The 25,596-nt window shown below is 42.3% G+C and overlaps 2 protein-coding genes and 2 long non-coding RNA genes across 13 annotated transcripts in view; 3 read left to right on the forward strand and 1 right to left on the reverse strand.

Moving 5' to 3' along the window:
* LOC138927918 (uncharacterized) overlaps window positions 1–25,596 on the forward strand; it is an 81,044-nt gene that overhangs the window by 34,036 nt on the left and 21,412 nt on the right. The gene's annotated exons all lie outside the window — the stretch shown is intronic.
* On the forward strand, window positions 786–5,147 carry LOC138927919 (uncharacterized). The gene is made up of 3 exons (XR_011444377.1): window positions 786–2,220; window positions 2,291–2,376; window positions 2,432–5,147. It is a non-coding gene; the product is annotated as an uncharacterized lncRNA (long non-coding RNA).
* On the reverse strand, window positions 5,342–19,915 carry TpnC41C (Troponin C at 41C). 2 transcript variants are annotated; one of them, XM_070283366.1, is made up of 4 exons: window positions 19,409–19,915; window positions 6,009–6,036; window positions 5,551–5,946; window positions 5,342–5,481 (listed from the first exon to the last, which is right to left on the reverse strand). In XM_070283366.1, exons 1-4 carry the CDS (start codon window positions 19,898–19,900, stop codon window positions 5,447–5,449), a joined length of 951 nt encoding a protein of 316 aa, XP_070139467.1. In that variant the 5' UTR covers window positions 19,901–19,915; the 3' UTR covers window positions 5,342–5,446. The 2 variants fall into 2 exon arrangements, with proteins under 2 accessions (XP_070139467.1, XP_017029307.1); XM_017173818.3 differs by lacking the exon at window positions 19,409–19,915 and adding an exon at window positions 12,292–12,593.
* Window positions 8,240–10,023, forward strand: LOC138928986 (uncharacterized). 8 transcript variants are annotated; one of them, XR_011445401.1, is made up of 4 exons: window positions 8,240–8,307; window positions 8,364–8,689; window positions 8,750–9,767; window positions 9,829–10,023. It is a non-coding gene; the product is annotated as an uncharacterized lncRNA (long non-coding RNA). The 8 variants fall into 8 exon arrangements; XR_011445404.1 differs by having other exon boundaries at window positions 8,245–8,307; window positions 8,364–8,418; window positions 8,587–9,767; XR_011445403.1 differs by having other exon boundaries at window positions 8,263–8,307; window positions 8,364–8,418; window positions 8,470–9,767.

Genomic DNA, 25,596 nt, shown 5'->3' on the forward strand with positions numbered 1-25,596 from the left:
CTATTCAGAGGGAGCTTTATGCTATTTTGGCTAGATTTCGATTGAACGAATATGCCTTGACAGCAGATATTTCAAAGATGTATAGGCAAGTTAACGTTGCCAACGAAGACCGAAATTTCCAACTCATTTTGTGGAGGGAAAAATCGACTCAAGCTCTCCAAACCTTTCGCCTAAACACTGTCACTTATGGGACAGCCTCTGCTCCATTCTTAGCCATTCGTTGTCTCATTGAGCTATCAAAAATTTACGCTAAATCATATCCGGTGGCAGCGGAGGTAATTTCGAGCGACTTTTACGTTGACGATATGCTCACAGGAGCGAACAGTTTGGAAGAGTTGGAAGTGATTCGCAAGGAAGTCACTGAGGCTTTGGAGTTAGGGGGTTTCCATCTAGCGAAATGGGCAACAAATCATCCAAGTTTGATGACTAGCCAGGGACCAGAAAAATCGCTTATATTTAACACCTCTGAGTCCGTTAAGACGCTAGGAATGAGGTGGAACCCACAGAATGATGCATTTCATTATAATTTGGAGGATTCGTTTCAATCCTTACCTCCCACGAAACGCAACATTTTGTCCGTCACAGCTCGTTTGTTTGACCCCTTGGCGCTATTGTGTCCGTTGATCACAAGAGCAAAAATTTTGCTTCAGGAGCTTTGGCGACAAAAACGAGATTGGGATGAATCAGTTCCCATGAAATTGCATACAAGTTGGAACGAATTTAAGCAGAATTTATCAGAGATTGACAAGATATCCATTCCTCGATATATCTGTCTGTCGGCCTATGACAATGTTCAGATCCACGGATTTGCTGACGCATCGAGCCACGCCTACGGCTGTTGCATTTATGTTCGCACGGTGGCTGGGACAAATAGCTTATCGAGACTGCTAACCGCTAAGTCACGAGTGTCCCCGCTAAAAACCAAATCAATTCCAAGGCTCGAATTATGTGCAGCGCATTTGCTGGCCAAGCTATGGACTCAAGTATCTCCTTTGCTACACAAGATAGAGTTGGAGAGCGTTAATTTTTGGTCAGACTCCCAAGTCACTCTATATTGGTTAAAGAGGGATCCGTCTACTTTAGCAACATTTATCGCGAATAGAGTTGCTGAAATCCAAGAACTCGCAGAGAATATAGTTTGGCGTCATGTGCCTACGGAAGAGAATCCGGCTGTGGAACAGATATGTATGGGAAAATGGACCTGAATTTTAAATGCGAAATCCAGACGAGTGGCCTAGTTCTCATCAGATTGAGGTATCACAGGAGTTACAGTTGTCCGAGAATACAAAAAGCGTAGCAGTATGTTCCATCACAAAAAACCAACCGAATGTCTTTATTGAACTTGTTGGACGATGTTCGTCATTTAATAAATTAATGTGGATCATGGCATACGTAAATCGATTTATTCAAGGGAAGAAGCGGCAACGCGATGTTGTTATTTCGTTTCAATTAATTTGGGTTGGGGGAAGATTATTAAACGCGCCAATTCCGTATGATGCCAAATTTCCGTTGTTACTGCCATCGAAGTCAGAATTTGTTTCGTTGTATCTTCGCAACTTACATCGGACTCATTACCATGCTGGTGTCAAGGTTTTGGTATCGCTCTTGAGACAGCAGATATGGCTTATTAATGCTCGAGGAGCATGCACTAAAATTGTCCGTAGCTGCGTACACTGTTTTAGGTACAAACCAGTGCTAATGGACCAGATAATGGATAATTTACCCGCCGATAGGGTCAAAATGGCTCGCCCCTTTTTGGTTTGTGGGGTAGACTTCTGCGGTCCATTTTATGTATCATTGAAGATCCGCGGTAAACCCCCGATTAAGACGTATGTGGCCGTCTTCATGTCTTTCTCGTCAAAGGCTGTTCACCTTGAGCTTGTGACAGACCTATCCACTGACAGTTTTTTATCTGTTTTTAAAAGGTTCGTCGGGAGGAGAGGGCTGCCGAAGAAGGTGTACAGCGACAACGCCACGAATTTCGCAGGAGCGAGCAACGTGCTGCAGGAGCGGAACGCAGCGTTTCACCACAGCGAGGATCAGCTGAGAGGGTACGCGGCTCAGAGAGGTGTCGAGTGATGTTTCATACCGCCGAGGTCACCACACTTTGGAGGACTGTGGGAGGCAGCCGTCAAATCCCCCAAGCATCGACTGCTGAGAGGGGTCGGCAACGCCAAGCTAACGGCCGACGAGTTGAGCACCCACCTGGTCGAGGTAGAGGTAAAAATGCAATTAATGGATTAGCTGTCAAAATTAGAGTGGTTTAGATAATAAAAATGCACTTAATTAGGGGGAGATATCAATCTGTCATAAGAGGGGGCAATAAAGATGGAATAAATTATGTGACGGCAGCCGGATCAGCAGCAGAAATAAAACGTGAGTGCAGTGTCACAGAAAACCAAATCGGTGATTAAAAGGAAGTTTCTTCCAGCGTGGCGTGGCGAATTGCACGGGCAACGGATTTTTTATGTGTTTTTGTTCTGCCGTGTCTCCGAGCCGCTGACGGGATTTTGGACTGGGAGAGCCCCTCCATCACCAAGACACCTGCGCGCCATTAGGCTCCAACACCAGGCCGCCTGAGCGCCAGCAAGCCGCCATCAGGCGCATCTACAAGCCACCAAGTCATCTGGAGGACCACGCTGGGTCCGTTCCGGTAAACGGCCGACCATAACCTTAGTGGTTGCTGCCAAGACTAGCGTATTTCCTGCCGCCCATAGTGGCCATATATATTCTGCCGTCATTTCTGGTGATTTTCTGCCGCCAATCCTAGCCTTTGGAGCCAACCGCCGCGCTGCCTCGCTTAAGACCGCGCTCTATATAGCGCGGTCTCCTGCAATGTAAAAATTGGATATATATTTTATTCGTATGTTTTTTGGTGTTCATTGTAATATTTTTGCATTCGATCTTCATCGAGTGCAGACGTGCTTACGAACGACCGCTACGTGGGGTTTATTCTCGAAGTGTTTTTTGATGGTGAAAAGTAAATTCGGAACTATAAACTACGTACTGATAGTTAGGCCAAGCCCTACAGTACGTATGACATACGGACACTAGTGCTTGAGACGTGTTTTTGAGCGGCAAAGTTCATTTAGATGGTGCCACGCGTAACAAGCTCAAAATAATGAGCGGCGATCCCGCCGTGTGCTTTACCATCTAGATGATCTGAGCGGTGGAAGATATAACCTCTTATGTGAAAGTTGTATCTGCTTGTGAGGTGCATTTCAACTAGTAGCATGGCGTCGATGTGGTTTTCATTTAGAAATGGTGTTAGTTCAAGTTTATGCCGTGAGACGCCGTTGGCATTTCACGTGGATATACGTAGATTGGACATTGATTATTTCGACTGTTGTGCTACAAGCAACTGTATCGCCATATTCTGATTCTGGACAAGCGTTTGCATGGTCGTTTTCATAAATGACATGAGTTCCATCATACTTTGTTGCATGATCACCGTCATGGATTCCAGGTAGTTTTGTGGCTGCCCTGGGGCCTGCTGAGCATTTACTGAGTTTGAGGGGAGTGGATTTTGCATACCAGTTCGTAGAGCTTTGGCCTAGGAGATGCCCGTGGGGGCATTTAGCGGACCAAAAGAAGATCTGGCTGATTTGGCAAAAAATACATCTGGAGTAGTTTTTGAATTATAATACACATTTTGTGCATTTTGTTGGCGTGTAGCTGTCGCTCGTCGCATGCGACTGTTCAGCTCCTTGTAGACCACGCATTTTTCGTAGTTGGGTCTTCTTTGTTCGCAGGGCAGTGTGCGGAATTATGGAAATCTCCACAGACTACTCAGACTGACCGAAGGGTGCAGTATGTCCTTGTATGTCCATACTCCTGGCAATTTGTGCATTGCACAGGACTGTTGCGATTGTACGGTTCTTCTACGGTGATTCTTCGATGCAATAGAAACTCAACTTGTAGATCGGGTGAACTTCATTCTTCTTTAGGGCTTTGCTATCTGGCTCAAGTTGCAGCTTTTTGTTTTTGTTGATAATGTTGCTAACATTCTTGGCAAGGAAACCCTTGCTCTAAGGGTTTGTAGTATCTCAGAAGGGGCGACGTCTGGTTCAATTCCTGATAGCACTACTTGCAGTCCGTTGCTGCTTTTAAAGTGATAGGTGTAAAAGTTCGTTTTTGATTCCCGCTGGTATTTAGACACAGCTCAAAAGTGTTCTTCTGTTTTGGTTTGAATTTTTGTTTCGCAAATGTTCCCTTTAATAAGCGGAACAACATTAAAGTTTCCGTCCCTGACCAGGGCGTTTGAGCTTTTCTCCCTAATATAAATGGGTGGGGGCTTTGGCTGTTTTTGAGTCTCCTGCTCCGGCTCTGCTTGGTTATTCTCATCGGCTGCTAGCGGAGAAAATCTGTTGGAGTTTTTTGGGTCGTAGCTTTTGGTGACACGGTTGATCTTGAGTTGGTTACCAACCGTGTTATGTGGGCTAAGCTTACGCTTAATTTGGATGTAGCGATCCATGTCAGTCTGTATGGCCGGAACCGCTTGTTGCTTATCGGAGCTTACGGTTTTTGTTACTGTTACTGTTGCTGTTGCTCTTGCTGCATTTGCAGAAATTGTAGCACTTCTTATAGTTGGTGCGTCTTGCATCGAAGCCGGTCGTGATGGGGTTTGGCATTGATAGTTTCAAGATGTAAGAGTTGGAGTGAGTACGGCGGGTGAGCAAGAGCGCGCTCTCTTGCCATCGGCGGTCAGTAGAGCCGGGGTGGGCTTGGTGGACGCTTTTTCTGCTTCGATATCGTGAATGGAGAAATACGCGAATCAACCTTATCTTTGGTTTACAGAGCTTCTACGCCGATTCTTTTGATCGTCGCTCATTATTTTGAGCTTGTTACGCGTGGCACCATATAAATGAACTTTGCCGCTCAAAAACACGTCTCAAGAACTAGTGTCCGTATGTCATATGTACTGTAGGGCTTGGCCTAACTATCAGTACGTAGTTTATAGTTCCGAATTTACTTTTCACCATCAAAAAACACTTCGAGAATAAACCCCACGTAGCGGTCGTTCGTAAGCACGTCTGCACTCGATGAAGGTCGAATGCAAAAATATTACAATGAATACCAAAAAACATACGAAAATATACTTCATACAGTAAATACAAAAAAAAAAATATATATAAATAGAAACATCCCAGAATGTCATAAAACAAGTATAGTTGCGATCGATCGGTTGCGTTGTCTGAAAATATAGAAAAACTCATCAGATGTTTGTTATTCAAAAATGTTTTAAAGACTTCAAAAAGATTTGTATTTTATCAAATCAGTCTAATTGCAAACTGCAAGGCTTCCCAAAGGTTGCTTGTTCTAATAAAATATTACAACTCCGAAAGTTTAAATATTTATTTACTTTTATGTTTCATATTTCCTATAATTGAATTACTTTTATTTTCATACCAATCTGGAAAGTATGGACATAATTTATATATTGCGTTCAATCGTCGCCGCCTGTCATAACTTCCATAAATTCTATAAAGTGAAAAAATTATAATGTGATTGTTATTGTATTAGTATTAATTAATTATTTAATGTGCTTACCATCGAAATCTACGGTTCCGGATCCATCTGAATCAATTTCTTCAATCATCATGTCTAAGTCGTCGTTTGTAAGTTTATCATCTAGTTCCCGAAGAATTTCACGAAGTACACCTGTGGTAATATAGCCATTTCCTTCTTTGTCATAAAGGCGAAATGCTTCTTTTAATTCAGCCATCATGGCTTCCGCGTCCTCTTCAACAAGAAATCGGGCAGCCAATGTTGTAAATTCTTCAAATTCAATTTGACCGGATCCATCTTCATCAACTTCAGCGATAATATCGGCCAGAGTAGCATCATCAAGTTGGTGTCCTAACATACTCAGAATGGTTCCCACCATTGCTGTATTAATGTATCCATTCTTTTCTGGGTCAAACGCATTAAATGCGTTGCGCAGTACTGTAAAAAAAATTAAATTAAAATTACAATGAATATTCCAATAAACCTTAGTTATAACTTACAAGCAGTTTGCTCCTTGGTCAATTCGTCCTTAAAGTAAAATAAAAAAAGTTTTGAAAATTTGTATTTTGTGTTTTATTAAATATATAAATTTTAGATATCAGAATTGCAAATATTTCTACTTTATACCCTTATGGGTCGAGATCAACATGGAAATAATCAAAAATTTCGAAATCAGGTAAAAGACTTGATAAGCAGTTTGTGATTAAATTAATACCAAATATTTTAAAAAGAATACCATAATCATAAAGCAATACCAAAAACTATAAATATCAAGAAATAAATCCTAAATTAAGATTTTCACGCTCTTACGACCATTCCTTAAAAATCTATTTTTAGCCTAGAAAGAGAGAGATATACTTTTTTTTTGCTCTTTTCTTGGAACTCTATGAATTCCCGACATTAGTGTCTGATTTGCTTCAGTGGTCCAGTTGGAAAGCGGTCGGTCTGTGAAGTCTGAGACATGGCACTATGGTCCAGAATCCGTTTTTTTTTGCATAAAGTCGAAAAATTGAGCTACAGGGTTCAAACTTCGCAGATTTTGTTGTTGTGGCATTAACAACTTGTGTACAAAATATTGGGCCAATACGACCACGCCCACTCTTGCCGCCTCTGCAAACTGATTGATATTTAATTTATAATTTTTATATATATACATAATTACCATTTATCATATACATATTTAACGCATATATAATGAAAAAGTTAAAAAAAAGAGAGATATTTTTCCGAATTTATAATTAGAATTATTGGAAGAAATGAACCGTTCAAGAACGTAGTTACTTTTGGGAAGATATTTATGAATATCACTATAAAAATTACTGCATTTTTAATCTATTTCCTTTATTTTCTTGGATTTTACAGTGTCTTTATTAATTTTGGTGCATAGTCACTTCGATACAGATTGAATGTTTCGATTGTTGCTGCTCCATAATTTGAAAAGTTCGCTGTGACTAAACTATGTATATTACCAAAATGTTAGAAAAGGGGGACGAACGGGGATGAGTTTTTTGTTTGTGGTTAAAGACAACACCCACGAGTACAATCTGGACCAATTAGTTGCTGTCAGCATGGAGCAGCTTATTAGTTATATTCCACGAAACACGGAGAACGCATGTTAGTTTTCTAAAAACATACACATAAATTGGACATTACACAACACTAAATACGTAGAACTACACATAAAATAACAATATACATTAAATAGTGCGTACCTTGAAGATAATTTTCCATATTTTAGTTGAATTTTTTGGACCAAAATTATGTGTCTTTCACAACATAAAGCAACTAAATATTTTAGCGCGAATTTATATTCGGAAATGAGCTGATCGCAATCGCACTTTTAAAAGCTCTCAATAAGCTTTGATGGCACATTTAAAGTTTTTAATTAACATTTTTATAACGTATGATGAATTTACTTTAAAATTAAAATAAGAAAACAACGATATATTAACATAAAAAAATCGACTTTATGCTCGAATCCCAGCCGGGGATCAAGAAATGTATATATATAAATAATATATATAAATATAAGTGTATATATAATATATAATAATTTAAGTAATTATAACCATTTGTAGCTCTATAATTACAGATTAAAGAAAATTCTTTCACAACAAGGGTTTAATTTAGATGTGTTTGGTATTATGAAGGTTTAGTATTACCTATAGCGGATTTCTTTAGGATTCAAAAATATTCAACATTTTATATTTTTTTTTTACCAAACCCGAGATAAAATCAAGAATGTTAGGGATTTAATTATGACTCTTGATCTTGAATTAGGATACAAACATTATACAATAAAACCAAAATTCTAAAAGAAGACATAAAAATGCTTGCGTTACTTTCGTAACCGAATGGTCACGATTTTATTTTATTATGGATACGCTAACTTTAACCTTACTAATTTCACTAAGCATTGTAAAGAACATATTTTTTTCTTTCACTCTTGATTTGTTTAAAGTTTTGTGGAGCTGCTCTTTTAATCTCACGCTCCTTTTTTAACACTTCTAATATTGTCAGCTATGTTAAAATCAGCAAGGAGGCTATTTATCCAGGCGATCTCACTATTAAGACTGCTGGTGCATTGGCGTTGCTGCCCGGACCGTTGGACAGTAGCGTCTTTTAAACAAAAGCCGTTGTCGAAATTGGAAATGTCATAGTCGCAAAACCGACGGAGAATTTTCCAAGGATTCCGAATCTTTAATCAAAATAATTTTAATATTTTTTTGGTGGGTAATATAAGCACTCAGTGTTGAACGCTTTATGCGTCATACAAAAAAATAAAAAATCGGCTTTCAGGTAATATAACACAAAACTGTATAACCAATAGTCATGGTTTTTGCTTTATATAACAGGTACATTCATAAACTCTTATTCAAATTAAAGAAAGTGTTGTTTGGGCTTGTACAGGTAAATCGCCACCTGCAAGGTGTCTATTATTTTCACCCTTTCCTGTCTAAGGTAGTCAATAAAACCTGAATCGGGACAGATTTGGCAGCTAGACTATTACTAAGCACTGCGGTCATCTTTCCTGAACTAGAACCAATTTTCATCGGCTTCATATCAGAATATTTTCAGATTCGGAATCCTTTGAATCCTCCTCCGTCGGATATGTTGGAAGATCCAGCTCGAACAGGTGCATAAATTGTCCACATATGCTGTACAATTATGTTCTAACATGGTATTTTACTGAATACGATCCATATTACTCACGATGAAGATCAAAATTCGCACTCATTAGGCTGCAACTGCTAGCGACACCATGAAACTCCCCACCACCGTGCTTTTCTATAGGAATAAGATGCTAGCTGATATAAGTTTGGACTGTCAAATTTTTCTCCCCACACTCCATAATATTGGACGTCTAGGAAATTGGCTTCTCATCATAGCCATAAATTTCAGCAAATACTTTTTTATATAATCTGTTTGCTTCTCAGTTTCATCTTCTGAAGCTTCTTCGATGGATTGTAAGAAATCGTCCATCGGAGAGGAGGGGTTTGTGCTTTGAGGTTTTTAAATTCGAATACTGTTACACAGATTTAAAAACGTGAAAAATTTTGACGCGTATAAGCGCACAAATATATTAGAACTAGAATAGAATAAGAACATTAAGCGATATCGAAAAAGGGATTGGCGACATTAAGAAAACCATTTGAATTAAATGCGCGCGCACGCCAAAGATCACGAGTGGAGGGTCACACTGGACCGAACGGAGGCTGGCCACACTATTGCAGGGCCTAGTGGGCCACGGCACTAGAGAATTCTTTTATCAGCCGAATGCGATTGGGTCGAGTTAAATTCGCAGTAGTTAGCAGCGAATTCAGTTTTTGGGAACCCAGGTTCCTATAAATAAATCGTAGTTAAAATCTCTCTGCTGACTTTCGAGTTCAATAAACTTCTCTGAGCTGGCTTTCGAGTTAGACAATAACTTCCCTGAGCTGGCTTTCTAGTCCAACAACCATTCTCGGTGCAGACTTTCGAGTCCAACAACATGTATCTCTGTGCTGAATTTCGAGTCCGACAATAACTTTGTTCTGTTGACTTCCGAGTGCAACCACAACGGGGGTCTGTTGACTTTCGAGTCCGGACACATCCCCACGTGGATGACTTCGAGTCCGAACGCATTCGCTCGTGGATGACTTTCGAGTCCAAGTGACCTATCTTCTGGCGAAACTATCAGTATCTTCCTTACCGGACAGCCGCAAATCAAGACGAGGAGGACGAATCGGAACCACGGCGTAACCCAGAAGCGAGACTCGGCATGAAATTATTGAGAATTGTACCTTTTAAGTCAATAAACATTAATATACATTTTTACAGCATAATCCTCTAGCGTTCTACTGTGAGACTGGGTTGGGATCTTGTACAGCAACCATGCCTGAACCAAATTAATTCCTGAACAGACCCTGGACGTCCCGCGAGCTATCCGAGGACCGACACACCGACACAAAATAATAAAATCTAAGTTTAATGTACGTTGTTGTTTATTTTAAACTTGTAGCGTCAGGAATAATTTTACCAATAAATAAATAAAGCCATTAAATTAATGTATCAACTTTTTTTTTCTCAAATCTATAATCACTAGACAATTATAGGAAAAGATCACAAATTGAATTGATTTTTATGTTTGATAAATAACAAGAAAGGAAGCTAACTTCGGCACACCGAAGTTTGTATACCCTTGCAGATTGGATTTGACGTTTATATTATAGATTTAAATGCTGAAAACACTCACAAAACAGAGTTTCATTACATTTTACCTATACTTATTATGTTTACAGTTTGACAGTTACAGTTTTACATTCCAGCTTTACATATTTTATACATTTACCGATCGCTTCTATGGCACCTGTATGATATAGTTGCCCGATTTTCATGAAATTTATACCAAAATTCTAGAATAATTAAATAAGCTTATATCCCAGAGTAGATAAAAATACGTTGAAAAACAACGAAGCTATAATTTTTTTCCTATTAATTTCCCGATCGTTCCTATGGCAGCTATATCATATAATCGTCCGATTTTCATAAAATTTTTACCAAAATTCAGAAATAATATAAAATGGCAATATCTAAAATGGAGCAAAAATGTTGAAAAACAGCAAAGTTATAATATTTTTTCTAAAAATTTATCGAACATTTGTATGGGAGTTATATGATATAGTCGTCCGATCCGGCCCGTTCCGACATATATAGCAGTGAGAGTATATAGAAGACTATATGCAAAGTTTCATTCAAATAGCTTTAAAACTGAGGGACTAGTTTGCGTAGAAACAGACAGACGGACAGATGGACAGACGAACAGACGGACAGACGGACATGGCTAGATCGACTCGGCTGTTGATGCTGAACAAGAATATATATACTTTATAGAGTCGGAAACATCTTCTTCACTGCGTTGCAAACTTCTGACTGGAATTATAATACCCTGCAAGGGTATAAAAATTTGAAATAATATATAATAGCCAAACCTCAAAAATGATGCAAATATGTTGAAAAACAGCTAAGTTTTAATTTTTTTTTTTCTAAAAGTTTATCGAGCATTTGTATGGCAGCTAGATGATATAGTCGTGCGATCCGGCCCGTTCCGACATATATAGCAGGGAGAGTATATAGAAGACTATATGCAAAGTTTCATTCAGATAGCTTTAAAACTAAGGGACTAGTTTGCGTAGAAATGGACGCACGGACGGACAGACGAACCGAAGGACAGGGCTAGATCGAGTCGGCTGTTGATGCTGATCAAGAATATATATGTATGTATATACTTTATAGGGTCGGATATGACTCCGTTACTGCGTTACAAACTTTTGTCTAAAATTATAATATCTTGCAAGCGAATACAAATAGAATACCAAAATGCCTACGTAACACGTTAATATCGGCGAAGTATGCTATACCATAGGTGGGTTCAAGATATAATAATCCAATATTATGCCGAAATAATGTTTATAATTTTTTTCATTAAGCAATTTTTTGGGTTTCTTTGTTTTTTGTTTTTTTTTTTTTGTTTATAAATAGCTTATTACTTAAAGAATATACTGTGTAAATTTCATTATTGAATTCGAATACAACTGTTAACATGGGCGCATCCTAAATTTTAAACGTCTTTTTCTCAGTTTTATTTTTTGAATTTTTAACTATGCTATAGACACGATTTACAAAAAAACGATGTATTATATCGCAGTGAATCAAAAATTATTATGATAAGCATGAAATTTATCTTATTTTTGAACATAAATAGGTGTAATAAAACTGAGTTTTGGTATTTATTAAGAGGGTGGAAAGTGAAATCAAATTTCTTGAAAATTGAACTTTTTTTCTTCAAAACTGAATTAAATTTTTTTTTCATAATATCTTTAGGGTTTTTTAGGTTCAAATAGAAGATAAACGTATAATAAGCACATATAGCAACAGGTCTTACGAGCTCTATCGTGTCCATAGCCGGGAAACTCAAAGCTCGATGCGCCACGGCATATATTCCATAAGTCCGCCATTTTGTAAGTTATTATTTATTATTAACTATCTTGAACGTTTCACGATGATTGCTTGACTATTTTCTACAAAAAAAATCCATGAAAAATGCCAAAACTTTGACCGTTTACAAGTACATATATCCCCCCTTAAATAACACGTATTTAAAATTAATTCTCTTTGGCTTCTACTTTTCTTTTTTACCAGGAAGAACTGTTGTTATATATTTTTATAGTAACTCGACGCACTATTTATATTTTTATTACATCCACAGATTTCAATATTGACGTCAAACCATGTTTAACTTACACTCATTTTCTCCGATACAGTCGACTATATTCCAAAAAGAAATTTTTGTATTTTATGATTTTAATAAATTTTGCCACTATACAAATATTTAAATAAAATGGCTTTTAAGTTGTTGTTTTACACTGATATCTGTGCTAGTATTGGGTAATAAAAACGTTTTACGCCCGTTAACCGATCGCTTTATTAGTGTAAAAGCATGCCAATGTACTGCTGCTATGATTGAAGACTGTGAATTAATATAGATTTTCTTATAGTGCAAATTATATCTATTGGTTTCGGCGCCATAATCTTAGAATCAAATAAATTTTACAAACAGCACTCGTTGCATTCGGTGAGACTATTTTCGCAAAAACAAAAACAATTATTGTAACAAAATTGAAAAGCGAGCATAAGTATTCCCTTTGAATTGTTTCTGTAAAAATATTTTTGTTTCCGAAACAGCTTCGTACTCGGGAATTTATTTTTAGATGGACAATAATGTAAACATTTTTTTTATATTTGCATACGTATACCATATTTTCATGCATCTTAGTATGCAATATACATATGAAACCATCTATGTATGTATTGGCGTCCCAAGAAAGAAACAAAAACAACTGGTATATACAAAATATCCTGAAAATTTGTTTTTTTAATAAGAATTAAAGCACAGTCAAAGTAATGCAGGAAGAGTTAAACAAAAACCAGAGAATTACTTTAGTGCCAAGCCGCTTCAACGGAAGCTGATCATACACGTCTTCTTAATGAGTCCTCTATTGTAAGGTCGATGGTACAATTGTTTGCGAATAATAAGTTCCGTATTAATAATGTAAATTTTAAATATAATTATTTCGAATATTAGTTTTATTAGATTATTTAATGTATTCCACGGATGAATGGTATGCTAAAGATGAATATTTTATATACGTTTGCAAACGTTATTATAATAGTTTGCTCCTTTCTTTTGCGACGAGCGAAAGTAGAATACAAATAAAAATATAAAAATAGCTTTGGTTTTAAGTTATTGCCTTGAAACATTTACTAATACGTCATAGAATACAGATGTTGCGACTAAAGTTTATCACTGATCTATATAACTAAGCATTATATTTAATATATTCCCCAACATATAACAATCGATTATAAGTAAAAAAGAAAACAAATTAAACCAATTAAAATCTTATCAGAAAAAATACCTTAAATGGATATGGAAATTGAATATATATTTTTTATACTGAATCGGGTGATGATGGAAGACACATGTAATTTCCATTTTAACACCACCTTAACAAATTTGGGATGAGTAGGCATAATTTACAAATCCTCATTTAATTCTCGAACTCTCAACTAAGTTAAGCGGTTTGTTTAAATACAAATAAATATATGAAATGAGGTACAGTCGGGCAACGGGTACACATTTTGCTTCATTGTGAATGGCAATCGACTGATCGGCGATGAGCAAAGTGACCATTAAAAAGAAGTGCAGAGAAGCTGGAAAAGGAGAGTAGCAATCACAAAGAGAAGTCATCAGATGCAGTCGGATTTTCGGGAGTCATTTAATTGAATTGGTAAAGAAAGCTACTAAAAGTCGTCTAAAGTCAAAGTTGTTGAAGTCGACTAAAGTTTTTTTAGCAGTTGCTATTAGTTTATATTATCCCGCATACTTCATTGTACCTTAATCTCAGCATAATAATTATCTAAATAAACTATAGGTTAGGTTAGGTTAGGTTAGACCCGACTGCCCTCGAGGGGCCACACATAGGCCCATATGGCCCATAGCTATCCAGGGAAACTCCTGGATGGACCTAGAGACTATTTATGCGGGTTTCGAGATCCTTGAATATCAAGGTGTTTTTCGCAAAGGCAAGGAGTTCGCCTGGCTTCCTCCTGGAGGCATCTTCTAGCGATGGCAGAACTGGAGAGCCTAGGTATCTCACTCTTGCCCTCGTTAGTGCCGGACATTTGCAAATGAGATGCTCCAAGGTTTCGGTTGACTCGGATTCATCACATTTCCGGCATTTGGCGTTGTCGGTAATACCCAGCTTGACTGCATGTGCAGCAGACAGGCAGCGACCTGTAAGAATACCCACTAACATTCTGCAGTACTTCCGCGGAAGATGCAGCACGTAGTGGGTGAGTTAAACCATATATTTTAATACAAATTTTACAAGTGTGCGGAATCAACTATCCCAATGCTAAATATATATATATATATATTTTTCTTTTGCGTGCTTCATGTAAAATACAAGTATCAATAGTCGCCGCGATAAGTACAATTTGAGCTGCGGAGAAGTAAATACGTCAAGAAATCTTTTCGTACTGATTTTATTACATACGGCATGGGGTTTATATACATGTTCTTGGGTTAAGGGATATTTATTTTAGGTCTACTTTGGGTTACATTTATCAAATGATTGGGTCTATCCTATTAAAACAAAAACAGGTGGAACAGCCATGTGCACTACTTAAATAACAAATTCCTGCGAAGTCTGCATGCAACAGGTGTGAAATACGTGACCGATCGTGGGATTCTGTTTATGACCCGAAATAACACAATTGTGCGCCTATTTGACCCTAGTGTCCCGAGTTTCCAGAGATTATTTAGGTAGCTGGACAGCGACCAAATGCAATCTTATCAATAAATTGCTGGTGGCAGCTCCGAGCAATTATCAAGTTTCAAGCCAGATAAATGCTTTTTTGGTAGTTATTAGTTTGCAAGAAGAATCTGTTTTATTATAAATCAATTTCACCTCACAACTTGTCTCTGAAGAAACATGGCTTGCTTATTGTAGCAGTTGAAATCGTTCTTAGCCCTTTCTTGGCAAGTCTTAAAGTCAGAATCTGACATTTCTACGAACTCATCACGGTGACTATTGATTGCCAGAAAAGGTACTCTTGTTTCGACTGGATCCCTTCCTGAAATATGAATGGAATTCTGGCCAGTTTGTAGATGTCTAATACTTGTGACTAAATCAATGGAAAACTGACTTTAATGATGACGTAATCATTTACAATAGCTCCTCCACCCTTCTTCATTTGGTATGCCGTAAAGATGATACTTGGAGAAACTGAAAGAATTTGTCCGGTCTTTAAGTGTCTTAGTATTTGTTCCAGTTGTTCGGCTCTTTTTATGACATTAATTGTTGAATCTATAAGGGACCTTTGGTTTTTTTAATGATTAATCAGTGTTCCTCATTACCTTAACCTGTTATTGTCGTAGCCATGTCTTTGGCATATGTTGAATCTTGTGTAATATATCACTAAGGATATTGTATGGGTATCGGATGACGGATGGAGGGGGGTAACTTCTCTGGGAGGCACGAGAAGTGGTCCGGCTATGGGTCTGGTCGGTATCTGGGAGTGAGAGTATGGAGAGGGTCCTAAAGAGTCACCAAGTCGTCGGATATATATATTCATATTTTATTTTCGCGTGCTGGCGGGAGAAAGAGAGAAAAATCAACAACAAAAGAATGGATGAGAGAAGGTAAAAGAGTAAACAAAAAGGGGAACCTGCTTGTCCACAAACACATGCGGAAGCGTAGCAGCCATGGTGATCCAGCAGCAGATCGCCCACCCTACCATGACTTCACCGCCTCCTAGCTGTGTGTAGCCGGAATCCCTTGTGACACGCTTCTAAGTCCTATGGATCCTCCTTCCCGACTTTGGGTCCTGCATGGTCCCCAATTGAGACGAATTAGTATTTCATAATTAACTATAATTTATTCTACAAAATTCTGTTTTAGTTCTCCTATTTTCCATGAAACATGCTCTTCCCTAGTTGGGCTAAATAAATGCAATAAATAACAGCATCCAAGTATATATAAATAAAATAAGAGAGGTTAAATATGATGTAATGTTAAATTAAACTCTAAAAGTTGGAAATATAACTAAAATGGGAACATAATAACATAAAAGATATAGTTAAGCAATCATTTTGTTGGTTTAAATTCAACAGACGCTGCCTTCCTTGCAGTTGTATTTAATTTCAATTATTTTATTATTTTATCTTTACGCTAAGCGAAGCAGCCAAGACAACAACCGTTTTCTTCCTATCAAAATGTGGATCGTATGTGACGTTAACATTCAAGGCCAAGGCCAGACCGAATACAGCTATTGCATTAAAACTGGGTCATTCTTAGGAAAGACAACGTCGAAAGCGCTTTCTCGTTCTGCATTCCCTGTAAAATCACTGCACAAAAATATTTAGAGCACAAACCAGATAAAAAGGCAGATTAACCACAATAATAATTAATTAATTAATCATAACTTTTTCTTCAACTTCAACAATTCTTTTCGTTTCATTTCCTCTCTGCTTTCTTAAAAGATCGCTATTTAATTTTTTTTTAACGTTTTTATATTTGGCTCCACTTCCACTTTTTCTTTTAGTGTAGCAGCTTATCGGTGGCTCTTCTCTTTTCTTTTTTTTGTCTCTTTTATTTCGGGCAATGCATGGTATTTTTTTTTTCTTTTTAATTCAATCGGCTTTGCCGGGAGCAAGAAAAGGAAAGAGAATAGCTTAGAGGGGAACGGAAGATAGATGGAGTTTAAACTAGCTCATTGGCTTAGGTATTTGGCTAATTAGTCAATTTTTCAATGCCTCTGGTATTCGATTTTTAGGTTTAGATTTTTTAGCCCAACACTGAACCTAACCAAAAAAAAAAATTCAAACACAAAAAAAAACTAAGCTCGGCTTTTACTGGCGAATCCGGGCGGAATTGCACCGGACTTTTTTCAGGCCGCTCCTCCGATGGCCGTTTTGGGGTCGGGTGCAGTTGCCATTTGGGAATTAAAACGTTTCCGGGTTCCGAGCTCGCCCCGCGCGTCTCCCGATCGGAGCGACTGCTGTGCTTTAAGCCGAACTGGCGCTTTCGGGAGAGGCGAGTAGAATCGACTGGCGGAACTGAAGAAGGCGACGAAAATGGTGTGGAGCGGCGTCCACTAACAGCTCCAAAATTTTTCGGGGCTCGCCTGCAAACATAATTTCCCCTATAATGTGAGCCACAACGAAGTAGATGGATATCGCCCTATAAGCCTGCTCTTGGGAAAATGGCGAAAAGAATTGTACTTAACCGGATCCTGCAACTTGAAGCGGTGAAGCGCAATATACCAAAGCGACAGTTTGGGTTTAGGCGAGGTCATGGAACTCCGGAGCACTTACATCGAGTGGTGCAATGGAGGAGAAGCAATATGCGGCAGCTGTGGTCATGGACATTAAGCAGGCTTTCGACAGGGTGTGGCATGAAGGCCTCCTCTTTAAGTTAAAAAACATATTGACTCCGCAACTTTTCCAGCTGGTTAGCAGTTTCTTGCAGGCCAGAAGCTTAAAAGTGGTTGTAGATGGAGCTAACACGATAGCAGGGATTGATGAAGACGACGTACTTATTGCAACGTTTGCCGACAACACTGCCGTGCTGACAAGAAGCGCTTGTATACATACAACTTAGCGAGATCTACAGAGCTATGTTGACACCTTCGAAAACTGGACAAAAAAATTGAATATAGGGGTCAACAGTGGTAAATGCGCAAACGTAACCTTTGCAACAAGGACCAAATCCTGCGGCGTGATCACAATGTTGGGCTCTGAACTGGAGCACAAAGCGTCGCATAAATACCTGGTCATATTTGACAGGTCACTCAACTTTTAAGCCCACACCACAATGGTCAAGCACTCTGTCTTGCAGAAGGCAACGCAAAACAAGCTGCCTCTACATAATAAAGTTGCCATTGTTCGGAGCAGACCGCCAGCACCTAGTCACGCACGCATAGGTGTACTACTGCACCTGCAGCGCTCTTTTGTTTTCTCTTTCTACTCTTTTCTTATCTCGCCTAAGCTGTCGCATTAAACTACAGACTACAATTGTACTCTCATAAACATATATATATTCCAAAGCCAAGCTTACAGACTGTGTCTGCAGCTCCGAGAAAAGAAACACGAAAATTAAACACGGCTTATACTAAAATCCTATCGCGCGTTTTTATTATAAACTAAAGGGTGTGTAAGGAAGTTCGACGGCTGGGGTAAGCCTCAGTCACGTCCAAGGTCCTCTTTAACAGAAAAATTTGTAAAGATGTGGGACAAAGTGTTTTGACGGACGGCAAACTGACAGGAGATGGTAATGGTCAGTTACCGGGATACGCAGCCAGAAAAATGGCTGATTCGGTCTCTGCAATAGAGCGAAATATTCGTCGGAGCGCGTTTTGGGTCGGGCCCGTAGCAATCGCTAGAAGGAGACCGAAAGAGGGGTCGATTTTGGGGACCACCGTTTCCTGGGGCAGAGTTTATGGCCTAAGATCTAGGCATTTTGGGCAAATATTCTACGAAATTCATGGCCAGCGTGGCGGTGGGTCGTTCCCTCGCGAGCTGGACTCGATCGGAGTCGAAGATTTTACTTGAGAAAGCTTTTCTGGAATTTATTTAATTTTTCTCAATTCTCGGAAGTGGCGATCAGTGATTAGCTCCTCCGCGAGAGCACAAAAATATATATATTAAATAAGATTTTACTTATATCTCATTGTTAAATTTCGGAGTAAAATTTCTCCCAGTGTAGGCGAAACTCAGCCTTTCCCGCGAGCACCAAAGAAGAAAATTTATATTTATGAGAGCTTTCTTGAATTTATTTAATTTCTCCTCATTTTAAATTTATCCGCGTTTATTTTTTTCTCAGTGTGGGCCGCGGTTAGATAATCCGCGAGAGCAGGAATATATTTTGAATAAAATTTACTTAGGTCTCATTATAAAAGTTTGGAGGGGAAATTTCTCCCAGTGTAGGCCATCCCCCGCAAGCACCAAAGAAAAATTATAAATACATCCGAGTTTATGTTTAATTAGTTTTCAGTTTCATTATTTATTTATTTTTACTTGAGTTGTATTTTCTTCAAAATGTTTATTTTTCAGTTTTCATTGGGTTTTATTTTTTATTTAAATCAAGTTGTATTTTTCCAAAATTTCTCTCTTTTAGTTTTCGTTTTGGTTTTATTTGAATAATAAAGTTTGCAGGGATTTTTAACAAAAAAAATAAGGTTAGATGTCGGGGCATTATTTCTAGCCTACTCTAGCGAAAACCGCATCCTGGCCATCGAGAAATTTCTATTTACACCGGTACCCGCTGGCCAAAATGCGATCCTCCTATACACTCACCCGTCTCCGTTTTTCCGCACACACACACGTGCCTGCCGGTGGCTGCTGCTTCCGCCACGTCCTCGCCGTCCGCTTCCAAAAGAATTTGCCTCCTTGGCCGTCGAGAAAAATTAAACTCCGCTGCACGTCACTGGCTGCCTCACGATCGTTGGGGCACTTGGTATAAATTGTCACTGTCAATAGGCACTTTTTCTGCACTCGTTGGTCGCAAGAAAAAAATATAACTCCGTCGCTTGGAAAAAAAACACTCCCGTTTTGGCTTCGCTGTGAAAAGAACTCCGTCGTCCGCTCGCACGTCTCTTCGATTTCGTCGCCTCCGCAAAAGTAAATCAGACCACGCGGCTTTGCCAAATTTTCGGCCGCGCCGGTAATTTTCCGTTGCTCATTGCATTGCGGTGCATCAGCTTCCCTCTCGCTCTCTCCTGTTGGCGCGTGCCAATTTTCGGGGGTTGCTTTGCGCTCGATCGTATGCTCGCTCTCTGTTGCTCCCATACGGCGCTAACTCCGTGGCCACTTATTCGTGGTGAATAGCTCTCTCTGCTCTCCGCGTGTAGATGTGTGTGTGTGTGTGTGCGGGGTCTAGAGATGTGAGAACGGGGAACCAAAGATAACTACAAACTCTTTTCTATGCTTAACTTTTGTACAGCTTATAAATGACTATATTATTATATTAAAATATACGTTGCCCATTTTATAAAGAATGTATACGAAAATGATTATATCTACAATGAATTATTTATACAAAGCTTAAGGTTACAAAAGGAGAAGTGAATAAAGTATTTTACAAGAGATTATTTAAATATTGACAAAGAGAATAATTGGGCGTTTGCCGGTTTGTTTTTGTTGTTTTTTTTCGCTGCTCGCTGCGGTGGCTCTCCATGAGCGTTGGCGGCGGTTGTTTTGCCGTCGGCTGTTGTTGTTGTCGCTGCCGGCTCCTGATCGCCGTTGTTGTTGGCTTGGTGAGCTGTTGATGACGTGGCCGTTGTTGATGACGTAGCTGCGGTTGTTTTTGTTGGCTACGGGCGCGAAGTATTGTTTTCGCTGGTCGCGCTGGCCGTTGCCATTGCCGCTGCTGTTGGCCGCTGTTCTGGCCGGTTTTGTTGTGGCCGGCGTTGATGACGTCGACGGCCGGTGTTGTGGCCGTTTTGTCGATGACGTCGACGTTGGTGACGTGGCGGCCGTCGTTGTTGTTGACGGCGAGAGCGCGCTGTTGTTGTGGCCGCTGCTCGGGCCGGTGTTGAGGCCGCTGGCCGCTGTTTTCTGACGTCGCTGTTGATGACGTGGCCGTGGTTCTGGCTGATGTTGTTGCCGTCGGCTGCTGGCGCGGGTGGCCGGTGTTAAGGCTGATGTTGGTGCCGCCGCCAGTATTGGTGGGGAGTCAGACGACTCCTCACATCCTCCCCTTACTTCGGGGTGCGCTGAGAGATGGTGACCACGTTCCCCTTGCTGAAATGGACCCTGAATTGCACTGGGCCCGCGTAGTACAGGAATTTCCTGCTCACTCGCCTGTTCGCTGCCTCCTGTGGTTGGACGCGCTCGACCACAGAGCGTGGGATCCGTCCTCCCGGGATCCGGATACGCCAATGTCGTGGCGGCAGGACCCAGTCCTCATCGGCAGTGGGATACTCCTCCTTCTCCTCGGCTGCGGGGGTGGCAGGCGGACCCTTGCTCGGCACCGGTGTAGGGCGGTTGTGTTGTTCAGCTCGCTCTCGGCGGGCCTTAGCGAGACAGTCCTTATCGTACTGCACAAACCAGGGATCGGGGGGCAGCTCGCTCGCGCTGCGCTTGGGTTTCGGCTTTGGCTTCAGGCCGCATATCACCCCGGACGCGGAGAAAATGGTGCGTCGGGCAACGTCGGCCGGGTCGAAGTCCGACATGCTGCTGGCCCGCCGGTGTCTCTCGTAGGTGGGGCCCACGTCGTCGTCCTCCTGGCTGCCGTCGGCGTCGGCTACGCTCCCGTTGCTGCCCTTGCTGCTAGGGCCTGTGGCGACTACGTCGTTGTTGTCGCTGCTCCCGTCCGGTCGACCGTGGCGGTTCTCCTCGGGTGTCGCCGACCTCGAGGTCCCCACGGCCGACGCGAACACCACCCGGCGACGTGCGACTGGCACCCTGTTGGGCACCGCCGCGGCTGCGCCGGCGTGGCTAACTGCGCGCTGGAGATCGGGCAGTGGTCTACGGCCCGCTAAAATCTCGTCAGCGTGCTCCATCGCCTCGCTGAAGGCCTCCCAATCGATGTCCTTGGGCAGGAATCCCTCGGCTGGATATCCCAGCACCACGTCATCCGTGCGGGGGACTTCCACGGTGGCCGCGGCTGATGTCGCTGCGCGCCACAAACGGCCAGGCTTGTTCGATGCCATTGTCTCTGTAGAGGGAGAAAACAAAGGTTTATTAGCTCGCGGTTGTGATGATTACTAACTAAGGTTTTAAGGAAAGTTAGTAATAAGGGCAAAGATTCGCTGTGCTGGCACTGGGAGCGTTGAGTTTCCACTAGGGAAAGTGGGACGTTGGGAAGGCGCACCCTCCAGCAAGTGGCCCCACTGACTCAATTGTTGGCTCCTGTATCAGTGTTCCTAGGTGGCTCTTGCCTCGGCCGGATCGAGCGTGACTCGTCGGCTTCTTTGGAGCAAGTTGGGTGCTGTTTTGCCGTCTTCATACGGACTTCCGCGACTGCTGCTGCGTGGCTGTCGCCGTGTGTTCTCCCGCTGTCCGCGGGTATCCTTGTCTTCTGCGTCTCTGCTGCTGCTGCTCCGCTGCTCAGGGGTTTAGCGCTCCTCGATCGCTAAACTTGCTCCGTAATCGGTGCGTCTTCTACGTGGTCCAGTCTGCTGGGCACCAGATTCTGTGTTTCTGGCTCGTTGACTGCTTCCTTCAAGTCTCCAAGGGCTGCTGTTCGACGTTGCCGGCTGTGAAGATGCTGCAAGCGCACTATGGTGGGAGAGAAAAATTTGATTACTTTGTAAGGGCCTTCATATTTGGGAGCGAGCTTGGCGGCAAAGTTATCCGCCGCCTTAGACAAATGATGCTGCTTTACAAAGACCAGTGATCCTATGGTTGGCCTCCATGATCGTCGTCTGAGATCATAATGCTTGCGCTGTTCCAACGACGCCCGTTGAGTGTTCTCTCGAACCACCTTGAAAATATCCCGCAGCAATTCCGCCTTTGCTTCTGGTGAATGTGGCGCTTGGCTTGGTCCTGGAGTCACTTCATCATACAAGGCTCCTGTGAGTCGTGGCTCTCGGCCTTGAACGATGAACGCCGGACTAAATCCGGTGGAGTCGGAGACGCTGCTATTTATCGCCAGGTTCAACTCGGGCAGGAGTTCGTCCCAAGTCGTCTGCTTGTCCTCGATATACTGGGCGACCATTGTTTTAATGGTTCGATTGGCCCTCTCTGTCGGGTTCTGCTGCGGGGTATATGGCGCTGTGTACTGGATCTCCATCCCTGCCTGTTTACAAAAGGATTTAAATGAACGACTCGTAAACTGTGTCCCATTGTCACAGACAAAAGTGCGAGGAACTCCGAAGTGATTTAAAATCCTCTCCCTAAAGGATTTTTCGAGATGTGCTGAGGTGGCTTTTCTAAGTGGGACCAGCTCGACCCACTTCGAGAACGCGTCGAAAAATACGAGCAACATTGTATTCCCACCTTTTGATCGCGGAAGAGGCCCAATAAAATCGGCGCAGACAGTATCGAATGGCTCACTCACCTGCCTGGTAAACATTTTACCCGCTGGCTTGGCTTGACTAACTTTGAATCGCTGACAAGTGTCGCACTTGCGAACGTACCTGGAAATATCGCGAAAGAGGCCCGGCCAGTAGTATCTCTGGGCGATCCGGGCGGTTGTCTTCCTGATTCCCAGGTGTCCTGCCGTGGGCTGGTCATGGCATTCCGCCAGTACGCGCTGCCGGTGTTCCTTGGCCACACACAGTTTCCATGGCACGGAGTCTTCGTCGTCGGGTCGAGATCCGATGTGTCTATACAGCTGCTGGTTCTCATATACGTAGTCCGGGTAATCCTCAGGTCTGTCCTGTACAAGCTTCACCATCCGCTGGTACCATGTACTCTCCGGCTTATCCTCCTGGATCATCTGTAGTACCTCCAAAGGCTGTCGAGAAAGTGCATCAGCGACGACGTTCTGGCTCCCGCGTCTATAGGTGACATCGAACTGGTACTGCTGGAGTTCTAGCGCCCAGCGCGCTACACGGCCGGTGGGATTCTCAATCGAGTTGAGCCACTTCAAAGCGAGGTGATCGGTTATCACTTCGAATCGGTATCCTTCCAAGTAACATCTGAGCTTCCTGATGGCCCATATGATAGCCAGACACTCCTTTTCCGTGGCGGAGTAGTTTTCCTCTGCAGCGATGAGGCGTCTGCTGGCGAATGCGATGACTCTTTCTTCTCCCTGGATCGTCTGTGTGAGCACTGCTCCGAGGCCGATGTCGCTGGCATCCGTTTGTAACACGAACTTCTCGTTGAAATCAGGGCAGGCAAGAACCGGTGCCTCCGTCAGTTTACTCTTCAGGTCATCGAACGCATCCTGCTGCTCCTTCTCCCATTGCCACTTCTTGCCCTTCTTGAGCAGTAGAGACATGGGCTGCACGACGCTAGCAAAGTTTGGTACGAATCGCCGATACCAAGACGCGATACCCAGACATCTCCTTAGCTCCTTGCACGTGGTCGGTGGGCTCAGTTGCCGTACTGCTGAGATCTTCTCGGGGTCGGTGTGAATTCCCTCCTCGCTGATAACATGTCCCAAGTATACCAGGCTGCGCTTAAAGAAGCTGCACTTCTTTGCGTTGAGGCGAAGGTTCGCCTTCCGTAGCCTCCGGAATACTTCCTGTAGATGCTGTACATGCTCTTCCAGGGTGCGTCCGATGATGATGATATCATCTAAGTACGCAAACGCGTTGGGCTCCATGTCCGGTCCTATGACGCTGTCGAGCGCCCGCTGGAATGTGGCTGGTGCTGAGTGGAGGCCAAACGGCATCACTTTCCAGTGGTACAGGCCCCTCCCGGGGACTGTAAAGGCAGTGCATTCGCGACTAGACTCGGCTACAGGAATTTGCCAATATCCGCTCTTCAGATCGAGCGTCGATATATATTTGGCATGGCGCAGGCGTTCCAAGATGTGTGTTATCCTTGGCAGCGGGTATGCATCTGGAATGGAGTGAGCATTTAATTGGCGAAAATCCACGCAGAGTCGCATCTCTCCGGACTTCTTGCCCACGAGTACGATCGGGGCGCTGTGGGGACTCCGTGAGGGCTCTATACAGTCGTTGCGCAACAGCTCGTCGATCTGCTCATCAATAATCCTCTGCATCGCGGGATTCTTCGGAAAGTATCTCTGTTTGATGGGCTTGTCATCCCGCATCGTGATCGTGTGTTCCGCGATATTCGACACTCCTGTCAATCCGTCGAATTTAGCCAATTCCTCCTGTAGAAACTGGTTCACCCATGGCTCCAAGTCTGCGTGCTCTGTATGTTCGGTGATGACAGCTAGTGCTCCTCCAGCGTCAGATCTAGGCTCCGGGATGGCTGGTGAAGGTGCTCGCCTTTCCGCTACGGGTTCCACTGCCGGCTCCATTGGCCTGGTGGCTTGTCTTCGTCGAAACGGATTGTTTCGCACGGCGTTGTCATCACGAGGCCCTAAAATGCGACTGGTCGGGGTATCTGACGTCGCATGGTCTGTCTCGTTGCTGGCTGGTGGGGATTCTGCGGCTTCGATGGGGTCTGCTGCTTTCGGAGTGAACGCGTTTGTCAAAACCAACGGCGTAGCTAAATTATAGGTGGGGCTGGTTAACAAGAACGGGTTTAGCTGCAGTGATGCGCGGCCACATTGAATAGTGGCAGATACGCCACAGAGGAAGTCCATGCCTAAGAGCACGTCTTCCATGATCGACGGCAGAACTAGTAGAGGAAAAGTCACCCTACGTTGGTCCAACTGGACTTTGGCGACTAGAGACGTTGTGATCTCCTTGCGGGAGCCTTCAGCCAGGCTGACGTGAGTGCGTACCGACCGTACGTTATGTGTTGTCCCTACGAGTTGGACCACTCGTTCACTCACAAAGCTCCTGCTAGCTCCGGTGTCTATAGTCGCGCTGAACTTCTGCCCCTCGATCTGCACCTGCGCGATGATCCGACCAGCCTGCACCTGTAATATCTCTCCTAATTCCGGGGATTCCTGAAGG

Source organism: Drosophila kikkawai, chromosome 2L, assembly GCF_030179895.1.
Source record: "Drosophila kikkawai strain 14028-0561.14 chromosome 2L, DkikHiC1v2, whole genome shotgun sequence".
In the NCBI taxonomy this organism is placed as follows: domain Eukaryota; kingdom Metazoa; phylum Arthropoda; class Insecta; order Diptera; family Drosophilidae; genus Drosophila; species Drosophila kikkawai.

Coding starts and splice junctions, on each gene's coding strand:
- TpnC41C (XM_070283366.1), bottom strand. CDS start 19,900: ATGGGAGCAACAGAGAGCGAGCATACGATCGAGCGCAAAGCAACCCCC. Junction 6,037..19,408: donor GTGCGGAAAAACGGAGACGG/GTGAGTGTATAG, acceptor TTTTACTTTAAG/GACGAATTGACCAAGGAGCA. Junction 5,482..5,550: donor CGGAACCGTAGATTTCGATG/GTAAGCACATTA, acceptor TTCACTTTATAG/AATTTATGGAAGTTATGACA.